General features: G+C 50.7%; 2 protein-coding genes across 2 annotated transcripts in view; one reads left to right on the top strand and one right to left on the bottom strand.

The window, feature by feature from the left end:
• The window catches only part of YBX1 (Y-box binding protein 1), a 9,718-nt gene extending 2,237 nt beyond the window's left edge, over positions 1–7,481 (top strand). The window contains exons 2-7 of the mRNA XM_027901863.1: positions 2,509–2,596; positions 4,641–4,730; positions 4,954–5,256; positions 5,599–5,678; positions 5,784–6,049; positions 7,106–7,481. Coding sequence (XP_027757664.1) covers positions 2,509–2,596; positions 4,641–4,730; positions 4,954–5,256; positions 5,599–5,678; positions 5,784–6,018 — 796 coding nt within the window. The 3' untranslated portion in view covers positions 6,019–6,049; positions 7,106–7,481. The remainder of the gene's footprint in view (positions 1–2,508; positions 2,597–4,640; positions 4,731–4,953; positions 5,257–5,598; positions 5,679–5,783; positions 6,050–7,105) is intronic.
• Positions 7,482–9,281: 1,800 nt separating this feature from the next.
• Positions 9,282–11,314, bottom strand: part of LOC114066838 (claudin-16-like) — a 2,692-nt gene continuing 659 nt past the window's right edge. Inside the window, exons 2-5 of the mRNA XM_027901862.1 lie at positions 10,876–10,978; positions 10,172–10,336; positions 9,745–10,014; positions 9,282–9,373 (exon numbers count right to left, since the gene is read on the bottom strand). Of these exons, the coding sequence (XP_027757663.1) occupies positions 9,282–9,373; positions 9,745–10,014; positions 10,172–10,336; positions 10,876–10,978 (630 nt within the window). The remainder of the gene's footprint in view (positions 9,374–9,744; positions 10,015–10,171; positions 10,337–10,875; positions 10,979–11,314) is intronic.

The raw sequence follows: 11,314 nt of genomic DNA, 5'->3' as shown, positions 1-11,314 counted from the left end.
GAAATCCCCCTTTAGGGCAGCAAGTGTAGTGCTTTTATTGGGCCTTTTATTACACTTGGGCTTAAACACTGCCTTTTTGAACTGTCTGTTACTTTATGAGCTGGTCCAAAGTGTCTGCCAAGCTCCTGAATCGGTTTTGTGTCTGCAGCTTTACAAAGTTGCCTCCCAGTCAGCCCAGTTTGCGTTGTTCGTGCCGTGTTCCAGCTCCCAGCCTTGTGCAGTCACCAGTGCCTGGGAGCTGCCGTGTCTTTGGTTCTGGAAACGCCTCCCAAGTCTCAGCCACAAACCCCACCTCGAGGGAAGGCTTTTCCTGTTCCCTCAGTAGTGGAAATGCTCGGTGATGTCAGTCGAGTGAGGAAGCAGCAGCAGCTAGTTAAGACATCCGAGTGGCTTCCCTAGTCATTACTTTGGCAGCTGTTTAATCCCTGAGGTTGCCATTCGTAATGAGAAACCCAGCAGGATCTGCTGTTATCAAAAGATTAGAGCCGCGGCCTGGGAACCGAACGGGAGGACATTTCCTCACTCACATTTCCTCAGCTCTGGAATCTGCCTGGCTGCAGGGAAGCCGTGCGGGAGCCCCTGCCCGTGCGTGGCTCTGCTTCAGCCAGATCTGCTCGCAGATAAACTCAGCTCTGGAGCAGAAAATCGGCTTTGATGTAGGTGCCCGCTCACCGAAGGTATTTCCTGCCTGCTTTTAATGTTAGAAGTGCGTTTCTGCTCCGAAATAGGAGTTTGATTTCTGAGTCTTTGTCGATTGTTTTCCATGGTTGTCAAAATAAGAACTGGGCGTTCAGGCCGCTGGCTTTGTCCCTTCCCGAGCTGGAGCTGGTGTTTGGTATTGTCCAGCCTGGCCTTTGATGCCCTGCTGGATTTTATAGTGGAGTTATCTCAGTCTGTTGGCTTGTCTGATTCGTTTTTTAATTTTATTCCTATGGATTAAAGATGTGAATAAGAGTGGCTTAGTGCAAAGATCAACTAAATGGCTTGTTGGGCCTTCAGAATGGGGGTTTTTCTTGTACCCTTCCAAATTTTCTTTGAGAAAGTGGTATCTCCTACTGCTCCACCATCCACACAACAGCGCACTTGCTGCTTCCAGGCGTGCTTGCTGGAAAACAGCATTGGGAATGGTGTGGCCAGCAGCACGGGGCTGTGAAATGGCCTAGTGTGTTTTTTATCTGTGCACTGTTGGGCTCTGGGTGACCCAGTCATCCAACTAAAACTCAGATATCCTCTTAAATGGAAGCTACATTTGGAAAAGGAGTTTAAAACCAAGCATCTGGTCTGGTTGGCAAAAGTGCTTGTGGAACACAGAGGATGAACACAACCATTTTTGAGCTGAGGCTGAAGGAAGGGGCTCGGTATTTTTACTAGAAATGTGTTACTGGGCTCTTGTGAAGGTTTTCAGCTTTTGGACCTGTGTTGTGAAGAAGAGTCTTTAGGCTCTGGCTTTGGAAGGGCTTCTGGTTGCTCCATTGAGGGGCCTTGAAGATGAGATCAGAGTGGCTCTGCTCTGCTGCCTTTTGGCTGCCTTTTCCCAGTAACCTTTGGGGCTTGTAGGTATCAATTCCATAGGAAACAAGGTGACTTGTTTTTACTGGTGGTGTCTGACAGAATAGCCATAGCTTGGATGGAGCTTTTGGAAAAAGTCTTAGTTGTCAATTCTTACTTTTTAAAGCCAATGGTGAGGAGCACCTGGTTTTATCTTATAAAAAAACAACAAACCAAACATTCTGTTATCCATAGCTGGGAGCTCTCCAGTTCTGAGCACATTTTGACACAAGCTTACTTAATGTCTTTAACCAGTCCTTCTAGGACATAAAAGCCTCTTCCCTGTTGATTCAAGCTGTTCCCTGCAGTAATGAAACACCACAACAAGGGTGGGTTGGTGTGATGGGAGCTGGGATGTGCGTCTGTCAGGAGCAGGGGAGAGATGGCTTGTGCAGCTCTAATCAGTGCAGGGGTGTTTCTGCACCTCCTCAGAGCAGAGCAGAAACTTGTGACCAGAGCTGGTCACCTCGTGGCAGTGTGAAAGCTCTGCCATGATCATGGTGAAGGATGGACGATCTTGGGTCCTTGTTGATAGAGACCTGAGCTGTTTTCTGCTTCTCAAGAGGGGAGATCCAGGGTCAACTGACCCTGCTGCCTTCATGGGCAGCTGGTGGTGCTGTTCCTCGAGGCTGAGGGGATAACTGGGACTCCACTGCTTCCAAAGGCTGCAGAAGGCATTCCTCACAGAGCACTGCCAGGAAGGAGTTACTGGTCCCTTTCAGGTGTTCAAACACCTCCATCCTTTGGATGTGAAGGATAGAGGAGTGTGCAGGAGCGAGGAGGAATGTGCCTTACTGGGCTTGGGTGCATGCTCTGCACCTTGCACAGGCTTCCTGCAGATCTCCTTACTGCATGCAGTAAGCTGGTAGGAACTAGTTGAGTTCAGGCTGAGCAAGGCCGATGCTCTGAGTCTGTTGTCATGATAGATTTGCATTTCGGCTCCAGGCCAGACGATTGAATTTTTAATTTACTGTGCATTTCATTCATGAATCTCAATTTCCTGTTGTCTTGCAGGAATGACACCAAGGAAGATGTGTTTGTCCATCAGGTAAGAAAGAGCTCCTTGAAACTGAAACATGTCCCCTCTCTTGAAATTTCCTGTGCCTGACCCACGTAAGTAGGATTGAAGTGGGAGAACCTCATGTATTCTCTGTTACTTGAACACAAACATCTGTTGCTGTATGTGTTGCAAGTAGAGCCTGGATTTTGTGTGTCCACATGAGGTACATGGGGTTGAGGTGATGTACAGTGAGGAGAATTGCCACTGTGTGTGTGGGGATAACTGCTTGGGGTCCAGTCTCCTTGTAGAGTCATACAGTGGTTAAGTAAGCATCTGGAAATAGAGTTAAATGAAAAACTTGTAGCAGGGAGAGAAATCAGTTGGGCTGTAATAGGGATGAAGTGCCAGTGAAGCTTCTTTTTCCCTAGGAGAAACTTTTATAGATTTTATTGCTCTAGGCTTTCAGTGAAAGTCTACAAAGATTTTAATGGGGACTTCCTCAGTTTAGCAGATAAGTATCCTTAGATACAATGTCTGGTGAGCAGGGTTAGCCTTAGCTCAGCCCTTTGACTGGCAAGGCTGTAGTCAGCAGTGTACTTTTCACCTTTTCTGTAGGATCTCTTGTCAGGAAACAGCCCACAAGGAATTCTTAGTGGAGCATGGCTTACTTCTGGCATTTAGGAGTCTGTGGATCATCCTTTTGTCTCAAATTAGGGATGTGCTGCTGATACTAACACAGAGGAAGGGAAAAGCACCCCCTGGAAAGTGTTTTCTGTTTGATTTGTCAGCTCTCAGCTTCTTGCTTGTTCCATGTCTAAATTACCAGCTGTTAGAGGCGTTGGTTTGTGAGAGGTTATTCTGTAGTGGGCAGTGGAGAAAGGCTGAGCAGGCAGGGACCTGTGCCCTGAGGGGAAGCTTTCAGACCTGATTTGCAAGTAGGGTCACCTGTGAGTGACCTTGACTTACTAGTCGTGTTTCAGGGCTTGTCATGTAACTACTGTCTGTGTTTCTAAAATCGCAGTTCGGTAATGATTTGTTTTAATGTAATAGTTGCTACAATGAACCAGTTTTAGTGGTCTAATCTGAAAGAAATCATCTTGTTTGAGAAGCTGTGTCTGCTATTCCCCATCCCCGTTATCTACCTTGGTTCTCACAAGAGCTGTTGGACTGGCTGCTGCTGTAATTAGGCTTTCCCTAAAATCACTGCTGTATAGGCTGAGACTTGTGGGCATGTTTTTCCTTGGATTTTGTTCCATTTAGGAGAAAAAAAATCAAGTCAAATTGTGTTGCAAGTATTTTTTGTTGAAGCTGTTACACTGGTGTTGCTGTTGAGGTGAAGTATTTGATCAGCAGAACATGTCTGAGTGTGATGGGTCTCTAGCATTAACTCATCTGTCAAAGATGTCACCTACTACTACAGAGCACTGAAAATTGAGTCTAAACCAGAGGATTGTCTGCTGGCATCTGTGCAGGGCCAGTCCTTGGTGTGTCAGATACAGCTAGAGTAGATTGGGGATTAATTGGTAAATCCTGTGGTGGAAGCAATGGCGTTGGAAGCCTCAGAGGAAGAAACCTCCTTGATTTCTGTCCATCGCTGTGTTTATGTAGTATGGGACCCAGAGAGGCTGCTGTGTCCTGTGGTGGTGTGGGAAATGGTGGAGGGCTGGAAATCCAAAGGGGTGATTGGAAAGGCTGATACATTGCTGTATGTGCTTCAGGGGAGCGTGTAGCTGCCACGGTGGTGCTGAACGCTAAACCCCGGTCAGGAATCCTGTGGCCCGTGTGTGGTGTGGGAGTTTTGTTGTTTGTTTTCAAGCTGCTTTCTCAGCCAGCAGACAATGTGTTGACAGATGCTTCCAGTCAATGGTAAAGCTGTTGCACGTTTCAAATAGGCCAGAACTGTAGTAACAGAGGTGCATTTTGTGGCTTCCTCGATTTTTCCCAGTGGTTCAACTGCTGTGTTGGGAGTACAGATCTTTCTCCTAAGATGAGAAATTTAAATATTTAGTAATCTTTAAAAAAAATAAATAATAAAGTCTTCGTATGTACTCCTTTGTATTCTCATGTTGTGCCTGCACTGTTGTGTTGTTAGACTGCCATAAAGAAGAATAACCCCAGGAAGTACCTCCGCAGCGTAGGAGATGGAGAGACCGTGGAGTTTGATGTGGTTGAGGGAGAAAAGGTAAACACATCTTCTCGGGTGTCAGAGCTCACATGGAAAACTCGGACTGCAGGCTTTGGTGTGGTGCCTGTGGTTTGAGTCGATGCCTGATGACATCCGAGGAGGTGAATGGTTTTTCATTGCTTCACAATGTGGCTGTAAATCGCTGCTCAGTGCTAGACTGTGTTGTGCTGCAGCTGGAGGGCTGCCTGACTGTCTCCCTAACGCTGTCCCCACTCTTTAGGGCGCGGAGGCAGCCAACGTTACAGGACCTGGAGGAGTTCCAGTGCAGGGCAGTAAATACGCAGCAGACCGTAACCATTACAGACGATATCCACGTCGTAGGGGCCCTCCACGCAACTACCAGCAAAACTACCAGAACAGTGAGAGTGGGGAAAAGAACGAAGGAGCAGAGAACATACCAGAAGGTCAAGCCCAGCAACGCCGTCCCTATCGCAGGCGGCGGTACCCACCTTACTATATGCGTAGGCCCTACGGGCGTCGTCCACAGTATTCCAACCCTCCCGTACAGGGAGAGATAGTGGAGGTAATGTTTGCCTAAGGTGTGGTGCTAAATAGTCTTGGTTGCTTTGGAGCAGGGTTGATGGGACGTGGCTCTTGACGCTTCTCTTTTGGCGCTCCAGATGGTTTTGCTGAGGTTTGGCGGTAAGATGAAATGCTGTAGCTCAAGGTCTTAAAGTTATAGCTTTTAAAACCCGGTGTGTTTGAATTTGTGTGATTAAGTGAAAGATTCTCCATTGTGTGCACACCTGTGCCCTAGAACTGCTGCCCGCCTTGACTGAACCTGACACCTTTTCAGCTCCTTCCTCGTGGCGTTAACACGCTTCTGCTTGGGGCTGAGGAGGTTGTGTGGCCTGATGTCTTGCAGGGTGCTGACAACCAGGGTGCAGGAGACGGCAGACCAGTCAGGCAGAACATGTACCGGGGTTACAGACCACGATTCCGCAGGTATGCTGGAGATGGGCTTCTGGTCTTACGCTTGTCTTTCAGCAGCAGAGCCAGGACATGGCGATGCTCAGATGCTGCATGGTTAAAGCCTAGCTTGACTTTCAGGGGTCCTCCTCGTCAAAGACAACCTAGAGAGGATGGGAATGAAGAAGATAAAGAGAACCAAGGGGATGAGACCCAAAGTCAGCAACCACCTCAACGTCGGTACCGCCGTAACTTCAACTACCGACGCAGACGCCCAGAGAACCCTAAACCACAAGATGGCAAAGAGACGAAGACAGCCGAACCACCAGCTGAGAACACGTCCGCTCCCGAGGCCGAGCAGGGCGGGGCTGAGTAAATACCGGCTTAACATCTCTACCATCATCCGGGTGCGTGGCTGGGGGCCTGGGGGTGCCCTTTGCTGACGTGCTTCTGATGCTTTTATTTTTTTTTTTTAGTTTGTGCCTTACAAGGTTTGGTTTGTTCTTGCTCGTGTGTGCTGTGAGTGATCAGTGACCGTGCCTGCAGAACCGAACTGCAAGGCTTTGCTTTGCCAACGGTGGTTAATTGGGAGGACTTAGTTACAGGCTTTAATTGTCGTTGGTGGAGTTACACTTAAATAGTTCAGTCTTACAGCAGGGTCTGTCCACCCAGAAATTCAAAACAGTGCAGGTGTAGTGACTCCTGTAGCCAGCAGAGCCACGTCTTGGAGTTTACTGAGCTCATTCCCACCGGGGTGTTGGGTGGCAGTGAGACCTCGGAATCCATTTCTACAAAGTTGATGCAGAATTAGCAGGAGTGTCTTGGGAGGATCTTATTTAATCGAAGTGCTGAGAAAAAAATGGTCCTTTTGTCAGAGCCTGCAGGAACTGTGGTTGCAGTGCTGAGGTGACTGGGAGGGCTTTGTGCTGGGCAGGGCCCAAAAGCTGGGCTTGTTGCAGGGGAACCTAGCAGTGATTGGCGCTTGTTTGGTGCTGATTTCTGAAGGACAGTTTGGTGTTCTTGATGGTCAGCACCTCCTAGATGAACTGTTAGATCATGGCCTTCAAAGGGACACCACAGTGGCGCTTTGGTTCCTCTTGCTGTCGAGGAACGTGGGAGAATATTGGTTGTGGTTTCTGTGCTCTGGGCAGTGACTGAGCTGCGTGTGTTGGCAGAGCCAGTGGGAACAGCCATCCCCATGGCAGGGAGGGGGAGATGCAGGTAGAATCCCTTTGGATTTAAACTGACTGACTGTTCTCTGGGGTCCCCTCTGGAGTCTGGTGTTGCTCCTGTGGGGAAGGTGTTGGTGTGGTTGCTGGAGGGGAGGGTTGACAAGCATCAGTAGTTGTCCTGTGAGCATGTGACGGGCAGCTCAGGGAGAGTTTTTGAGTTGCAGGTGAATCTTGGCATTCAGAGCACCTCTGTCACCTGTCTGATCAGCCTTTTCTCGTTTTCTTTTTCAGTTTAGTCATCAAAGAAAAGACTTTAAGAAATGAAGAAGAAAACGAAATTCCAGCAATAAGAAATGAACAAATGAATTGGAACTGAAGACCTTAAGTGCTTGCTTTTTGCTGTTGACCAGATTACTAGAACTATCTGCATTATCTATGCAGCATGGGGTTTTTATTATTTTTACCTAAAGAATTCTCTTTTTGGAAATGATAAACACGTTTTTTAAAAGCCTGTTTTTTCTCAATATACCTTTAAAAGTTTGTAAATTGTTTCATATCTGGTCAAGTTGAGATTTTTAAGAACCTCATTTTTAATTTGTATGGAATATACGCCTGATTTTTTCAAGTCAAACTGCAAGCATCTGTTAATAAAGGTCTTAAAGAGTTACTGTGTGTGCTTGGGTGTTTTAAACTCACTTTTGTGTGGAAGGGTCTTAAGTGTTCCTAGAATGTTTGGGGAAAAAGATGCTTTATTCCTTGGGCATATGGGTTGGTGGGGTAAAACACAAAAATTAAAGTGAAAAAACAATGAAGATGCAATTGAGTCCCACTGGAATGGGATGGGCAGGCAGGAGGGAGGGGAGTGCCTGGTGTAAGCACAGTGTTTTTCCAAGAGCTGTTTGCAGGAGCAGCTCAGCTGTGTCCCTGCTGGAATACAGCAGTCCCAGAACTGAGGTGGTGTGAGGGTGCTTAAAAAAAAACAAAAAAAAAGGAAAGAAATACCCCAAAATCAGAGAATCCCAGATGGGTTTGGGTTGGAGGGACCTTAAAGCCCATCCAGTCCCACCCCCTGCCATGGGCATGGACACCTTCCACTAGCCCAGATTGCTCCTTGATTTTTTGGGATGCAGATGTGTTGTCGCAGCAGCTGCTGCAGGGATTGCTGGGGTGCAGGGAAGGGAACTGGGGGTGAAACCAGGGGGCCTGGGTTGGCTGTAGCAGTAGCAACATCCCCCAGATGTCCCCCAGCGGGGCAGGAGCACAGAGACCGAGCTGTGCCTTGTGCCAAAACCGGCTCTGGCTGCGCCCAAGTGGCACAGTGAGAGCCTGGAGAGCAGGGCTGTTCCCCCAGAGCATGGAGTGTGACTGCACTGCAGAGGTGGCTGTCCCACGGCAGCTTTAGGGATGTTTCTACACAATAATTGTCTCTTATTAATCATTTCCCTGCGAGCTCCAGTGCCCCAAGCACCTTCTAACGCTCACACGTGCCTGTACCCCCCCCAGTGCTGTGCCAGCTGTGAGCATCCTGCCCTCTGGACACGGCTGTTTGACAGCAAACTGTCATTCCTGCTCCTTATTCCTGTCACTCAGCTTTAGCTTTCGCATTTCCTCCTCTCCCGGGTTCCTGGGGTGTTGCTGACACCGACAGCTTCTGCCCAGCTTCCCTAGGCTGTGAAGGTTTTTGTGTGAGGGTGAGAAGGAAGGAAATGAGCACCAAACCAGCATTCAGTGACTAGGGGTGGTGAGGATGGAGTTGGTGGTGGGGTTGGATTCTGGTTTGTTTTCATAATGGCTTGCAAGTGAAGAAGGATAATAATTCACTTGGAAAACAGAATTCCCATTCTGTGTGGACTTCAAAACCCCACTCTGCAGGTATAGCACCTCCCTCAGGCTTCAGACTGACTCACCTTCTTGTGCCTGATGAGTATGAGTATGCCATTGATCCCCCGTGAAAACACTGATAACTGAGTGCTCCAAACTCCTGGGTTTACCCCGATTTTGAGTGCAAACACCGTGTTGCCCCATGCCAGAGTGCAGGGGCAGCTTCCAGCAGGGCTGGGGTGGGAGGGACCGGGGCCAGCAGCCACGTGGAGTCAGTGTTGCTCTGTGCAGGAAAGGCTTCCCACTGAATTCCTCCAAAGCGTGGGCTGAGAAACGTCAGAGGAGCGAGCTCCTCCTGCCCTCAGTGTCCCAACAGCTTTCCCAGGGGACTCAGGGGCATCTTTTCTCAAAGCAACACTTCTCTGGGATTTATTTCCATGAAACCTGGCTGGAAGTGGGGAAAAAACCCCTTCCCTGGGTGAGTGCTGCAGCACCCTTGCTTTTAGCAGCCACTGATGCTGCAGCTGGCAGCTGTCAGAGCCTGGAAGCAGGTGCAGAAAGGTCCCAGTACAGGTGCTGGTGCTTTAACGGGGTCATACTGGAGAGGAGAGCATCCCACAGCGGGTGCAGGAGGTGCTGCTGGCCGTCACACCCGGGAGTCCATGGCGTACATCTTGCTGGTGGCTGTTCGGCCCCAGGGCTGGGGATGCATCTGGGGTTGCCACTGGCTGCTGGGGGCTGCCAAGGAAGAGTTGGGGTTGTGTCACGGCTGGCAGTCAGTCACAGGAGGACTTGAGGCTGCCACAGCGTGGAGACATGGCAGGAGAAGTGACAGCAGGGTCAACTTCCAGCCCGTGGGACCAGGCATGAGGACTGGAGGTGACATCTGGGGAGGCATCACCTGCCCAACATCCCTGATGGTGGAGCTGATGGCTCAGGCTCTGGCTGGTCACAGGGATTCAGCTCCACCATGGATGTGGATGGATCCCTGCATCCCCACCATGCCCTTACTCAGCCCCATCCTGCCTGGGGTACCCTCCCCATCCAAGGGACACAGGCTGGGCACAAAGGGGTTCCCCCTTGGTTGGGCTGGACCCTGCGAGAAGCACCTGAGTCCCCTCCCGACTCCGTCCCTGCAGGGCAAAAAGCTCCTGGAGATGGGAGGGGATGGGACGGGGCAGACTGACCTGTGCAGGCATAGAGGCAGCAGGTCAGCAGCACCGATGCCACAAAGCAGCCGGTGGAGCCGGCCATGCCCAGCCAGCAGGACCACCCAAAGTCGTAGTGGACTCCCAGGAATATGTTGTGTGACACCAGCGTGGCCCTCTCCACGTACACGTCCACCGCGTACCACACGGAGCCCACCAGCCCCAGGATGCCTGGGAGGAACGGGGCTGGTCAGAAAGAACCCCACAACCCTCCCCAAACCTCCCCCCTGCGGCCCTGCTGAGGGGGTGCCGCTCTCCTGGCACCCCTCCCAGCTCCCAGTGGGACACGAGACCTGTCTGCCCCTCCCAGCACTCCCAGCCCACGCACTCCCAACGCCGAGCGTGGCTCCGGCCCCGTAGCACATCCTCAGTTTGACACGAGGGTCTTCCCTGAGGAACTTGATGCAGTCGAGCCCAAGGACCAGCGCAGCCAAAGCCAGGCCAGCCAGGAGGTCTGCTGTGATCATCAGAGTCCGCGTCACCACGATCTTCACTGGGCAGGGAGGGGAAAAAAAACAACCAGAAAGGGGAATGAGGAATGGTCAGAGGAACTGGTGTCTCCACCCCACGTTGCTGGCTGTGTCCCTGCTAAAGCCACCCAGCTCCCAGTGGGACCATCACGCTGGGACCCACCAACCCCATTGCTGCCGTGGGCCAGGGGAAGGTGCTCGGCAGGCTCATCAGAAACTTAATGAGGGCTTAATTAGACCAGCTCAAGAAACCAAATAACTTGAGTGCACCCATCAGCACCCAGGATGTGGTCATCTGCTCAAGACTTTCTTGGGCGGAAGATGCTGCTGCCCAGACTGTTTCTTCCCCCAGGTTGTGTAGCTGGTGTTTTGAACAGCAAATGTCAATGTACCAATGAAAACAGAGATCTGGCACAGGTCACATCATCAACTGTGATGGGACTGCGCCCTGAAACGCTCCCTCCTCCCCAGAGCTCCCTCCTCCCCAGAGCTCCCTCTTCCTTCCCTTTCAAGGAGACTGAGCTGTGAACTTAACAAATGCCCCCAGGCCAGGCCAGCTTACCTGGGTGATCAGCCAGGATGGAGTCATACTGATCACAGGTCCTAACCCCATCCTGCATGTTGGTGACACACTCCCTCCAAAGGCCCCGGCATTTGTGACTTACCTGGAAGCAGGAGACACCAGAAAGCACCAAGAAGCCCTCCCAGCTCCCCAGGGATCTCCCAGCCCAGCAGGGCAGATTTCAGGCTCCCAGTACCACACCTGGACACGCCCCAGTGACTCCCTGCCCATATCTGCTCTCTGCCTCCTCCTCCTCCTGCTCCAGCATCTCTCTAATCCTCTAACCCTTCATCTCAAGCAGAAAGTGGTGGGTTTGTCCCACCATGTTCCCTTCCCAAGCCTGTGGGGACCTGGTGCAACCTCATGGAGAGCTCCCAGCTGCTCACCTTGAGGGTGGTGGCTGCTCTGCTCACCTGTCAGGTGGTTTCTCTGCTCACCT

Source organism: Empidonax traillii, unplaced genomic scaffold, assembly GCF_003031625.1.
Source record: "Empidonax traillii isolate 1590-97213 ecotype Southwest subspecies unplaced genomic scaffold, ASM303162v1 scaffold817:size391546, whole genome shotgun sequence".
Taxonomy (NCBI): Eukaryota; Metazoa; Chordata; class Aves; order Passeriformes; family Tyrannidae; genus Empidonax; species Empidonax traillii.
This window is presented reverse-complemented; position numbering and strand designations above follow the sequence as displayed.